General features: G+C 40.7%; 1 protein-coding gene across 1 annotated transcript in view; it reads right to left on the reverse strand.

Annotated features, from left to right (window-relative positions):
* Window positions 1–13,905, reverse strand: part of LOC128698838 (carbohydrate sulfotransferase 11-like) — a 174,656-nt gene that overhangs the window by 141,889 nt on the left and 18,862 nt on the right. Inside the window, exon 2 of the mRNA XM_070097817.1 lies at window positions 9,334–9,503. Coding sequence (XP_069953918.1) covers window positions 9,334–9,444 — 111 coding nt within the window. The 5' untranslated portion in view covers window positions 9,445–9,503. The remainder of the gene's footprint in view (window positions 1–9,333; window positions 9,504–13,905) is intronic.

A 13,905-nucleotide genomic window follows, 5' to 3' on the forward strand; every position in this document is an offset into this window, starting at 1 on the left:
AGTTATTGCAACTGTGAGATCAGTACAACTGTGAGGCCAGTACACCTGTGAGGTCAGTACACCTGTGAGGTCAGTGCACCTGTGAAGTCTGTTCAACTGTGAGGTCAGTACACCTGTGAGGTCAGTACACCTGTGAGGTCAGTACACCTGTGAGGTCAGCACACCTGTGAGGTCAGTACACCTGTGAGATTAGTGCAACTGTGAGGTCAGTACACCTGTGAGGTCAATACACCCTGTGAGGTCAGTACACCTGTGAGGTCAGCACACCTGTCAGTTCAGTACACCTGTGAAGTTAGTGCAACTGTGTGGTCAGTACACCTGTGAGGTTTGTACACCTGTGAGGTCAGTATACCTGTCAGGTCAGTACACCTGTGAAGTTAGCGCAACTGTGAGGTCAGCACACCTGTGAGGTCAGTACACCTGTGAGGTCAGTACACCGGTGAGGTCAGTACACCTGTGAGGTCAGTACACCTGTGAGGTTAGTACACCTGTGAAGTTAGTGCAATTGTGAGGTCAGTACACCTGCGAGGTCAGTACACCTGTGAAGTTAGCGCAACTGTGAGGTCAGTACACCTGTGAGGTTAGTACACCTGTGAGGTCAGTACACCTGTGAGGTCAGTACACCTGTGAGGTCAGTACACCTGTGAGGTTAGTACAGCTGTGAGGTCAGTACACCTGTTAGGTCAGTACACTTGTGAGGTCAGTACACCTGTGTGGTCAGTAAACATCTGAGGTCAGCACTCCTGTGAGGACAGTACACCTGTGAGGCCAGTACACCTGAGATCAGTACACCAGAGAGGTCAGTACACTTGTGAGGTCAGTACACTTGTGAGATCAGTACACTTGTGAGGTCAGTACTATTGTGAGGTCAGTATACTTGTGAGGTCTGTTCACTTATGAGGTCAGTACACCTGTAAGGGGAGTACACCTGTGAGGTCAGTACACCTGTGAGATTAATGCAACTGTGAGGTCAGTACACCTGTGAGGTCAGTACACCCTGTGAGGTCAGTACACCTGTGAGGTCAGCACACCTGTGAGTTCAGTACACCTGTGAAGTTATTGGAACTGTGTGGTCAGTACACCTGTGAGGTTTGTACACCTGTGAGGTCAGTATACCTGTCAGGTCAGTACACCTGTGAAGTTAGCGCAACTGTGAGGTCAGCACACCTGTGAGGTCAGTACACCTGTGAGGTCAATACGCCTGTGAGGTCAGTACGCCTGTGAGGTCAGTACACCTGTGAGGTTAGTACACCTGTGAAGTTAGTGCAATTGTGAGGTCAGTACACCTGCGAGGTCAGTACACCTGTGAAGTTAGTGCAACTGTGAGGTCAGTACACCTGTGAGGTTAGTACACCTGTGAGGTCAGTACACCTGTATGGTCAGTACACCTGTGAGGTCAGTACACCTGTGAGGTCAGTACACCTGTGAGGTTAGTACAGCTGTGAGGTCAGTACACCTGTTAGGTCAGTACACTTGTGAGGTCAGTACACCTGTGTGCTCAGTAAACATCTGAGGTCAGCACTCCTGTGAGGACAGTACACCTGAGATCAGTACACCAGAGAGGTCAGTACACTTGTGAGGTCAGTACACTTGTGAGATCAGTACATTTTTGATGTCAGTACACTTTTGTGGTTAGTATACTTGTGAGGTCAGTACACTTGTGAGGTCAGTACTATTTTGAGGTCAGTATACTTGTGAAGTCTGTTCACTTATGAGGTCAGTACACCTGTAAGGGGAGTACACCTGTGAGGTCAGTACACCTGTGAGGTTAGTACACTTGGGAGGTCAGTACACTTGTGAGGTCAGTACACCTGTGTGTTCAGTAAACATCTGAGGTCAGTATACTTGTGAGTTCAGCACAATTGTGAGGTCAGTACATTTGTGAGGTCAGTAAACTTGTGAGGTCAGTACACTTGTGAGGTCAATGCACTTGTGAGGTCAGTACACTTGTGAGGTTAGTACACTTGTGAGGTCAGTACACTTGTGAGATCAGTACACTTGTGGGGTCAGGACACTTGTGACGTCAGTACACTTGTGAAGGCAATACACTTGTGAGGTCAGTACACTTGTAAGGTTAGTACACTTGTGAAGTCAGTACACTTATGAGGTTAGTACACTTGTGAGGTCATTACACTTGTGAGGTTAGTACACTTGTGAGGTCAGTACACTTGTGAGGTCAGTGCACTTGTGAGTTTAGTACACTTGGGAGGTGAGTACACTTGTGAGGTTAGTACACTTTTGAGGTCAGTGCACTTGTGAGGTCAGTACACTTGTGAGTTCAGTACACTTGTGAGGTCAGTACTGTTAAGGTCTGTACACTTGTGAGGTTAGTACTCCTGTGAGGTCACTACACTTGTGAGGTTAGTACTCCTATGAGGTCAGTACTCCTCTGAGGTCAGTACACTTGTGAGGTCAGTACACTTGTGAGGTTATTACTTCTGTGAGGTCAGTACTCCTGTGAGGTCAGTACACTTGTGAGGTCAGTACACTTGTGAGGTCAGTACACTTGTGAGGTTATTACTTCTGTGAGGTCAGTACTCCTGTGAGGTCAGTACACTTGTGAGGTCAGTACACTTGTGAGGTCAGTACACTTGTGAGGTCAGTACACTTGTGAGGTCAGTACACTTGTGAGGTCAGTACACTTGTGAGGTCAGTACACTTGTGAGGTCAGTACAGTTGTGAGGTCAGTACAGTTGTGAGGTCAGTACACTTGTGAGGTCAGTACACTCGTGAGGTCAGTGCACTTGTGAGGTCAGTACAGTTATGAGGTCACTACACCTATGACATCACATCTGTGAAGCTTATACACGTGTTAGGTCAACAAACTTCTGAAGTCATTACACTGTGAAGTCATTACACTGTGAAATCATTACATCTATGAGGTCCTATACCAGGAAACGGGTGGGGGTTGAACCCATTGTGAGTGAGTCGTAGAGGTCTAGGCCAGTGCCTAAGCTACTGGGCCATGGGTTCAAATCCCACCCATTCGTGGTTTATTTGTAGTCGTGTTATTATGATTTCGTAAGATATGACGTCCTATCACACCTGTGAAATATACACACAGTGAAAAGTATTAAAATTGTAATCACTGTCATCTCACATTTAGGACCAGCAAAGCCATTGGTCATATTTAAATATGTATTCTTAAACTAGATATTTCTGTCACTCTTCGATACTAGAAAGGTATCCTCTTATTACAACATAGGAGTCACTTATAGCAGAATGCAATGTAAGCTGATGATGCAGTTAAATATTAGCCTTGAGGTTAGGACGGGAATCAGAAGAGGCATTCATAAGTAATCATGAAGAAACTAAAGTCTAAATTTCTTCAATAAAAATTGCAAATTAGGTCATATAACGTCCAGATTTAATTAAAACCTTTCCGATACCAAAGAGACCAATATTCTAAAATACACAAACACATTAAGCTGGAAGGATTGAAGCTAATTTGATGAGGCACTCAAAAATTATCGCTTGAAAAGCAGTTTTCACTTTTTCCAATTTTTTCCACAGAAAGTGAATTAGGAACTACACTGGCTATAACTACCAAAATATTAAATATTAGATGAGGAAAGAATTGGGTATATCTGGTGTTGCTGATCGAATACGTTAAATCACTGTCATGACAGGACTGAAACTGCTGCTTCTGTCTGGTGATCAAAATAATATTGTCTGTAAAGAAGTGCCAGAACATATAACTCATGGGACAAGTGAGTCAAGATGGATTCAAATAACAGCCACACATGAACTGTATCATGTTAAGAAACAGCAGCATTCCCCCTTACCATGGCAGATAATAGCTTCTGATATCACTATTTCTACCTATGTTGCCAGGTAACTAATGCACAATTCTCAACTTCAATTACTTTTTATAATCAATGCTCTGGAACACATACCCGCTCTTAGGACAAAGAATAGTATCACACAGAGTATTTACGCTAAAGGCGGGAAGTGCTGTTATTGTAAACTAGCGTAATTGCACTATAATACAGAGGTGTACTAGAATTAATAATTGGACCTCCACCTTACAAACTGAGTTGTTTACCACACTTGTTACTCTCAAGCTTGTGGAAACTACGACTGTATACAGTGTAACTGTAACTGACTCTTTCCTAATTACCTGCTTTAAATAGCATAAGACCTGAATGTAGCATACTTGTGTATGAAGCTAAGCACAAATATACACAAATTATTAAGGGATTATAGTTAAGCTTTTGAATAATTTTATTTTCTTCAAGCAGAAGTTTACGAAATTTCAAAAGAGCTAGAAATGAGCGTGAAGAAAGCAGAGAAGATAGAAACCAGCAGATTCAATGTGCATCATAATAAAGTGTGTGTCTAGTTAAACATATCTATGAAGAAAGTAACAAGGTCAGTAGATTGCAAAATGTTGTTACTGCTAGACTTAGGCTAGGCTATATGTATGTAACTCTGGCAATGCTGCTTGTATTGAGATGTTAGTGACATAAAATGCCAAGTGTGTGGACAGAGACAGAACCATGCACTGGAACATTATGTCTTAGTGTGTTCAAACATCCAACCTGTGACAGACACCCCCAGGCAAACCTTACAAAATATGGCAAAACACATTTTTGTTAATGATAAGATATCTGAAATCTTGAGGTTGTACCCACATTTTTGTGTACACTTGATATTCCATAATCTCAGTCCCATGTGCCTCAATGCACACGACTGGAATAGATCACTGTGTCATAGATCATAATGCAGCTAAATATTAGCCTCGAAGATTTGAAGAGACTCAGAAGACGCATTCATTAGTTATCATAAAGAAATCGATATCTAAATTCTTCAATAAAAAATTGTAAATTACGGCTTATACTGTCCAAATGTAATTCACACCTTTCAGAGAGACGAAAGAGACCAGTATCCTAAAATACACAAGCACATCAAGCTGGAAGACGCAGAAGTTGTATTATCACGTTATGGGTGTGAAAGGATATGACATAACACCTCATTGTTAATGATAAAATATCTGAAATCTTGAGGTTGTATCCACGTTTTGCATCGATTAGATGACTGAACGGTTTTTATAGAAGAGATTATGACTCAATTATGAACAATAATTTTTAGTATTTATAAACTATTCATTTTTAGGGTTTGAAGTTCATCGGAAGAGGCATTCCCTATTTATTACAAGGTAAAATAATTTGCTTAAAAAAATGGTAAATTGAAATATACAAAGCTCAAAGGGAGTGACAAACTGTTTTAATAAAACTCCTATGGCAGAAGTTTGAAGCCGATCAGAAAAGTCATTTTCCAGTGATATCTAATTCCCAATATTCCAATTTTTTAAACTTTCAGTAAAATTTCAAATTTTTATCTATTCGGGCTAAACTTCTGTTATATTCATTATAATAGAATGAATCATGAATAATATTTTGAAGCTAATCAGAAGAAGCATTCTTAAGTTATTAACTAGGAAATATCACTATTTATTAAGTAAAGACTACAAAATTGGGACTTAAGTTATTTAATGTCAGCGTGAACCTTGTGTACAGAAGACCACACATTACAACCCAGGAGTCCAATGACCTGTTATCCTGGGTGTAAAGGAAGCAAAATAAACACAGCAGAAAAACTTTTGACTTATATTATCCTTCACCAAGTAAGAACAGAATTATGTACACTATGTACACTATGTACAACAATAGGTATTAGTGCACTCCACGGTAAGCAAGGCAGAATAGAAGCCACTAGAGAGCAGACCATGCTTCAACCAGCTTTAGAATGGGAATGACAAGGGCAGACAGGTGTGTGGTACCCACAACACCTCTGCAATTGCCAAAACCATCTTCTCATTGGCTGGAACCTGGGTACTGATCGAACGATGGGGCCCCATCGTCAGCCCTTAGTACCTGGTTTGCTGGTTGGGGGAGATAACCTTTCAATGAGGGTATGTACATGCGCCGAATAAAGGTTACGTACTTTTTGCATGCCACACCATACCAGTGATAAAAGTTTGAAGTCGATCAGTTGAGTCATTCTCCAGTCGTCACACGGATTCCAAGTATTTATTTGCCTGCTCGCAAAAGAAACTTAACAGTTACTATCCTGACGATAAGATGCATCACCCATTGAATACTGAAGCCATTCAGAACAGGTAAATTTAAATTTATTTAACGTGACTTATTAATAGGGGAAAAAAAATCACGCTATCTTACACAAAATAATCAAACTTGATGAATCTTCACATCTGAATTTTACTCTCCACCGTGTTAGTATTTTTTGGCACCTTTTAGGAACGTCTAAATGTGCGATACTGAGATTTTGGAAGTTATATGAGGTATTCCAGGATGGTAAAAATGTGTTCAATAACATTGTTTATATGGCACATGAACATGCCAGATGTTCCAAGAATTTGACGCTCATTTCCCTGGAAAAGTGCTGGAAATTTGAAGCCGATTGTAGGAGGCGAATAAAATGGGCAAATTGGAACTTATCCCACCTGATGGCAGCGTGAGTCTTGAGCTCAGGAGTATTTTAATCAAGGGGAAGCGATAAACCCGTAGGATTATACAGGGCCTGTAGGGAGGATGTCGAAGGTATTCAGACTTAATTCACGAAACTGGAGCACAGATCCAATTCCCTAGATCAAGAGCCCCTCACCAGCGTCAAGGAACCTTCCTTGTGAGTCTTGAGCTCAGGAGACCATACCAGTAGAGAAAATTTGAAGCCAGTCAGATCAGTCATTCTTCAGTTATGGGATGGATTCCGGCGAGGACGTTGTTCACTTATTACATCAACAAACTAGCCTGCACACAGACCTAACTCATATACAGAAGTCGTTCAGAAGAGGCAAATTTAAATTTATTTACCATGATTTAACGGGAATAGTTTTTTTTATTTTATACCTAAAATAGTCAAATCTTCACCTACATATATGAATTTCACTTTTCCTCATCGTTGTATTTTTTGACATCTTTAGTGAATGTTTGAAGCTCCATAACCGAGGATTCTGGAAGATATCCTGGCCTGGTAGCCTGGTGGCTAACGCTCTCGCTTCACATGGCGAGGGCCTGGGTTCGATTCCCAGCCAGAGTAGAAACATTGGGCGTGTTTCTTTACACCTGATGTCTATGTTCCCCATCAGTAAAATTGGTACCTGGGTGTTAGTTGGCTGGTGTGAGTCGCATCCTGGGACACTGACCTAATTTGCCCGACATGCGGAGCATAACAAGGGGCTTTCTATATACGTAGTAGTATGTCATTGATATCAGCTAGGACTGTATACCATGTACAAGTACTTGCAGTAAATAAAGATATTATTATTATTATTATTATTATTATTATTATTATTATTATTATTATTATCATTATTATTATTATCATTATTCCAGGAGTCTTGGAATGGGTTAAGTAACTTTAGTTTAGAGTAGCATGCAGCCAGCTGTTAGTAGAAGTTGGTCCTCGTTATCATACATAAGTATTGAAAACTTGAAATAAGCTTCACCTTGATTTTAGGGTTGTGTAACTGTCATGTTGGTAAGTAAGACACATAGGCAACAGTTAGGCATCTTTATTCCGATACTTTTCGCCTACACAGTAGGCTTCTCAGTCGGGTACTGAAAGTTGGCAGAAACAGTAGAGACGAAGACGATGTAATCAGTCCATCACCCTTGAAGACGTAGTTTTGAGGTGGTGAATCCCTCAGCCTGGAGAAGAGTTCTGTTCCATAGTCTGAAAAAATGTGAAGTTTAAGCGACAGTATGAAGACTTACACTGTTAGGAGGTGAGATGTCGGCCACTAGTAGAAGAAAGAATATAATCATTGAGAGGTCACGTCCCTCTCACATCCAACTATTCTCACCTGAAAAAGTTGTCCAAGGTGTTTTTTCTTCTGTACCAAGATGCCATTGTGTTGCAGTGTCTGACAGAGTGAATATCAAAGTTGTATAAAATACCGACAGGTTAGTATATCAAACTGTCGGTATTGTATACCATTTTGATATTCAGCTTTCATGTTGCCAATTTTTTGAAACAAATTACTGTCTGTGAAATAACTGGAGATTTTGTCTTATGAATGACTTTAACCTTAAACACAGGTAACTTTACTAAAGAAAAAAATTAAATTGATTTTTGTTTCTCTGCAAGAAGTAAGAAGTGGAAAAATGTCTTTCTGATTGGCTTCAAACCTTAAACGCTGAAGTATACTCTAAACGTTGATGTATCATCCTTAAATACTTAGATATTTAGATACATTAAACATTTATGCTGCACCCTTGCGTGTATTGAAATAGACAAGGCTGGGCTTAAAGAATCCAGGGATACCTTTCTCGGATCTCGCAGAGACCAAAATACATCCAGTTAATATACTTATAACTATCAACAATGTCATACCATCCACACGCCTAACATATTGAAACTATAGATATTGCAGTAGTGCAACAATAAATTATAAATTTACATCTACTCGTGAGCTTCTAAGAGAGAAGCAAGAGAAGGCAACCTGCACCCTGTAGCTTACTGACAGCTTCTGCCTCACAGCAGAGCACCCTGTAGCTTACTGACAGCTTCTGCCTCACAGCAGAGCACCCTGTAGCTTACTGACAGCTTCTGCCTCACAGCAGAGCACCCTGTAGCTTACTGACAGCTTCTGCCTCACAGCAGAGCACCCTGTAGCTTACTGACAGCTTCTGCCTCACACCAGAGCACCCTGTAGCTTACTGACAGCTTCTGCCTCACACCAGAGCACCCTGTAGCTTACTGACAGCTTCTGCATCACACCAGAGCACCCTGTAGCTTACTGACAGCTTCTGCCTCACACCAGAGCACCCTGTAGCTTACTGACAACTTCTGCCTCACACCAGAGCACCCTGTAGCTTACTGACAACTTCTGCCTCACACCAGAGCACCCTGTAGCTTACTGACAACTTCTGCCTCACACCAGAGCACCCTGTAGCTTACTGACAACTTCTGCCTCACACCAGAGCAACACGGTCCAGTCTAGAGTAGGGTGAGACTTGCGAGTACAATTTCTCTTACTCTTGCTGCCCTTATTCAACTAACATTTTATAGGTACCTAGAAGTTAGTTGGGTGTTGTGTGTCGCATCCTACTGTCGAACTTGATGATCCCAAGAGAAATAAACCACTCTGCTTGACTTTCGTGGTTATTCTGGGTTATTATTCTTCCTGAGTTAATAATCCGAATAATTATCTCCCACTAACACTTTCCTTAAGGCAAGTAAGTAATTTCAATTCCACTGTATATCAAATTTTGATGTCTTCAAATAATAAAAATAATTTCAAAACACAATAACTGCTTTTCATGTAAGTGGAGTGTGTTTAGAGAAACACTACGTAATGGAACTAACGGTCATGCGGGGATGCGGAGGCTCGACGTTGTAGTAGAGAGTCACACACAGACAGACAAACACGAGAGTTGTCAGCCACTGTAGACACCACCACTTGCGACGACCCATCATCTTGATGCCAGTAACACCACTGAGTACAGGCCACACCTGGCCTCGCTACCTTCCTGTAACTAAATGGAAAAATATAAAAATTATAATAATTTATAACAATAATAATAATAATTATATTAGTAATAATAATAATAATAATAATAATTGTAATAATAATAATAATAATAATAATAATAACATCATCAACACTAATAATAATAATAAAAATAAAAATAATAATAATAATAATAATAATAATTAATAATAATAATAATAATAATAATAATAATAATAATAAAAATAAAAATAATAATAATAATAATAATAATTAATAATAATAATAATAATAATAATAATAATAATAAAAATAATAATAATAATAATAATAATAATAATAATAATAATAATAATAATAATAATAATAATATTAATAATAATAATAAATTATTGGTAAGATTACTGACAATATGTGAGGATTTTGTTAAAATCTCGAGAAATAAATATTCAAACACTTTAGGCAGGTATGAACAATAAATAAACAGTAAAATATGAAGATAAAACAACTGGAGTACAGCATATACTGTATACACAGTATATAAAATATATTCAAAACGTGCTCTACAATTTATTCAATATATACAATATACACAATAGAGTATACACAATATAAATAGCATAAACAATATATGCAGTATATAACACACTGTCAGTTTACTAAGAGTCTACCCGGAGAGTGTTGCAAGGGGTCAGCGCCCCCGCGGCTCGGTCTGAGACCAGGTCTCGTGGTGGATCAGGGTTTGATCAGCCAGGCTGTTACTACTGGCCGCACGCAAACTGACCAGCGAACCACAGCCCAGCTGGTCAGGTTCTGACTTTAGGTGCCTGTCCAGTGCCTTCTTGAAGACAGCCAGGGGTCTATTGGTAATTCCTCTTATGTATGCTGGGATGTGGACACTTATTATGTTGTCTCTCAGTGTGCTCGTGGTGCTCCTGCTTTTCATTGGGGAAATGTTGCATCTCCTGCCGAGTTTTTTGCTTTCATAGGGAGTGATTTTCTTGTGCAACTTTGGTACTAATCCCTCTAGGATTTTCTAAGTGAATATTATCACGTATCTCTCTCGCCTGCGTTCCAGGGAATACAAATCAAAGGACTTAACCGTTCCCAGTAATTTAGGTGCCTTATGGTACTTAATGTGTGCCGTGAAAGTTCTTTGTACATTCTCCAGGTCAGCAATTTCGCCTGTCTTGAAGGGGGCAGTTAGTGTACAGCAGTATTCCAGCCTAGAGAGGACAAGCGATTTAAAGAGAATCATTATGGGCTTGGCGTCCCTGGTTTTGAAGGTTCTCATTATCCATCCTATTATTTTCCTATCAGATGCGGTAGATACATTGTTGTGGCCTTTGAAGGCGAGATCCTCTGACATTATCACTCCCAGGTCCTTCACAATACTTTTACGCTCTATTATATGGTTAAAATTTGTCGTATACCCTGAGAGAGTTTTAATTTCCTCAGGTTTTTCATATCTGAGTAGTTGAAATTTCTCTTCATTGAACTTCATGTTGTTTTGAGTGGCCCATTTGAAGATTTGGTTGATGTCCGCTTGGAGTCTTGCAGTGTCTTGGATGGAGGTCACATTAGGGAGTATTTTGAAACGTCTTCCAAGGAGTCATTGTATATAAATTCATTTACAGTCTCAGCGCTGATATCGTATATAAGTTTATTTGCAGTCTCAGAACTGTTATCCTAGATCACGTCATTAACGGTCTCAGAGCTGTTATCAAACCTCATTTATTTATAATCTGAGAGCCGTTATCATAGAGACGTTATCCTACCTCACTATCTTTAATTAAACCAGACCTGTTTCACGTATACTAGGACCTTTCTTGAGATGCAACCCACAACAGTCTGCTAATACCCAGGTACTTACTTACTGCTAGGCTGCTCGTGCTGGGATTAGTTCTCCAGTCTTGTCTTTGTTGTGGATACTTTCACAAATAAGTTGCTGACTGGAGTGATTGAGTTGCTTTAATTTGAATCTTATCATCACGACGACTGTTCATAATTGAGTGCTAACCTTATCATCTTGATAATCCTCCATGACTGACAGTTTGAAAGTCAGTAAGACACCTCGCTGTGTCGACTTGAGTATCTCTGCCAAAGTTGACCTTCACCAGGCTGTTTGTTACGAAATTTTACTTTAAGTCTTTAGTTAAGGACATTCGAGATACGCTACTTATCCTTGGTATGAGTGATCCCCATTCATTACCGAGGCTCTCTATAGCCGCTACATTTTTAGCACTTATCCATGAATACATAATATCGCAGTGGATATTCAGCACTTTCAGTGTGGTCGATGTTTGGCTCGAGGCTCAAATGATATCAGTTTCAGCTCATGTATAAAAGAACTTGCTTTGATCCCAAGCCAAGTGGAAATGTTAAGGATATTTCCTAACAATTGTCACCTCTATTCAGCTAGCAGTATAAGTAGGTACCTGGATGTTATGTGACTGTTAAAGGTCGCATACTGAGCTGGAAAACATAATCAGGGGAATCTAATGGAACTAAATCAGACATAACAGCTTTATGGATTATACTGCGTTAGTAAACACTTAGAGTTAATAATCTGTATAAAATATTCTGTGTGCAGTGTCACACGTGAGCGCTTATACCCGTGACTCAGTGCTTATACCCGTGACTCAGCGCTTATACCCGTGACTCAGTGTATATACCCGTGACTCAGCGCTTATACCCGTGACTCAGCGCTTATACCCGTGACTCAGCACTTATACCCGTGATTCAGGAAACTTACTGACAGAACTTAGTCCAATATGGTACCACTTGAAGTAACCACTGTACATTGTTATCAGCCGGTATCACCTGAAGAGACCACTGTACAGAAGTGCTGACACTCCATGGTACTCAGTACCACTTGAAGTGACAACTGTACAGGAGTGTTGGCACTCCATGCCACTTGAATTGACAACTGTTCAGGGTGTTACCACATAGTACCACTTTAAATGACAACTAAACAGAGTGTTACCAGTCAGAAGCACTTAAACTGACCACTGTATAAGAGTGCTCACTGTACATGGGTGCCGAGAGTGTCACTAGTAGTATCAATATACAGGAGAGCTGACAGTGCCACTAGTACTGTACAGGGGTGCTGATAGTGTCACTAGCAGTGATCACTGTACAAGGGTGCTGACAGTGCCACTAGCAGTGATCACTGTACAGGGGTGCTGCCAGTGCAACTACTACTGACAGTGCCAATAGTAGTGTTCACTGTACAAGGGTGCTGACAGTGCCATTAATAATATCACTGTACAGGGGTGCTGATAGTGTTACTAGCAGTGATCACTGTACAAGGGTGCTGACAGTGCCACTAGCAGTGATCACTGTACACAGATGCTGACAGTGCCACTACTATTGACAGTGCCAGTAGTAGTGATCACTGTACAGGGGTGCTGACAGTACCACGAGTAATAATCACTGTCAGGTGTGCTGACAGAACCACAAGTAGTGATCACTGTAAGGGGTACCGACAGTGCCACTAGTAGTATCACTATACTGGGGCGCTGGCAGAGCCAGTATTAGTGATCATTGTACAGAGGTGCTGATAATGCCAGTATTAGTGATCACTATACAGAGGTACTGGCAGTGCCACTGGTAGTGGTCACTGTGCAGGAGTGGTGACAGTGCCACTACTACTGACAGTCCCAGAAGTAGCGATCACTTTACAGGTGTGCTGACAGTGCCACTAGTAGTGATCACTGTATAGGGGTGGTGACGAAGTAACTAGTAGTAATCAGTGTACAAAAGTGATGAGAGTGCCAGTAGTGGCAGTGATCCCTGTATGGGTGTGGTGCCAGTGTCACTATTCGTTATTTTACAAAGGTGCTGTTAGTGCCACTAGCAGAGATCACTGTACAGGGATGTTGACAATGGAACTAACACTATTACTGTACAAGGGTACTGACATTGCCAGTACTAGTGATCAATGTACAGGAGTGCTGACAGTGAAACTAGTACACTGCGAGTAGTGATGATTACTGTACAGACGTACTATCAGTGTCACAAGCAGTGATCACTGAATAGGAGTGCTACCAGTGCAACTACTATTCAATGTGCCATTAGTAGCAATCACTGTATATGGTATACTGACAGTGCTAAAAGTCATCATTGTACAAGGGTGCTGACAGTGCCACTATATGTGAACAATGGACAGTGATATTGTCAGTGCTATTAGAAGTATCATTGTATAAGAGTGCTGACAGTGCTACTAGCAGTATCTGCACAGGTGTGTTGATAGTGCTACTAGCAGTATCACTGCACAGGTGTGCTGACAGCGCTACTAGTAATACCTCTGCACAGGTGTGCTGACAGTTCTACTAGCAGTATCACTACACAGGTGTGCTGATACTGCTACTTGCAGTATCACTGCACAGGTGTGCTGACAGTGTTACTAGCAGTATATCTGCACA

Source organism: Cherax quadricarinatus, chromosome 59, assembly GCF_038502225.1.
Source record: "Cherax quadricarinatus isolate ZL_2023a chromosome 59, ASM3850222v1, whole genome shotgun sequence".
Lineage (NCBI taxonomy): Eukaryota > Metazoa > Arthropoda > Malacostraca > Decapoda > Parastacidae > Cherax > Cherax quadricarinatus.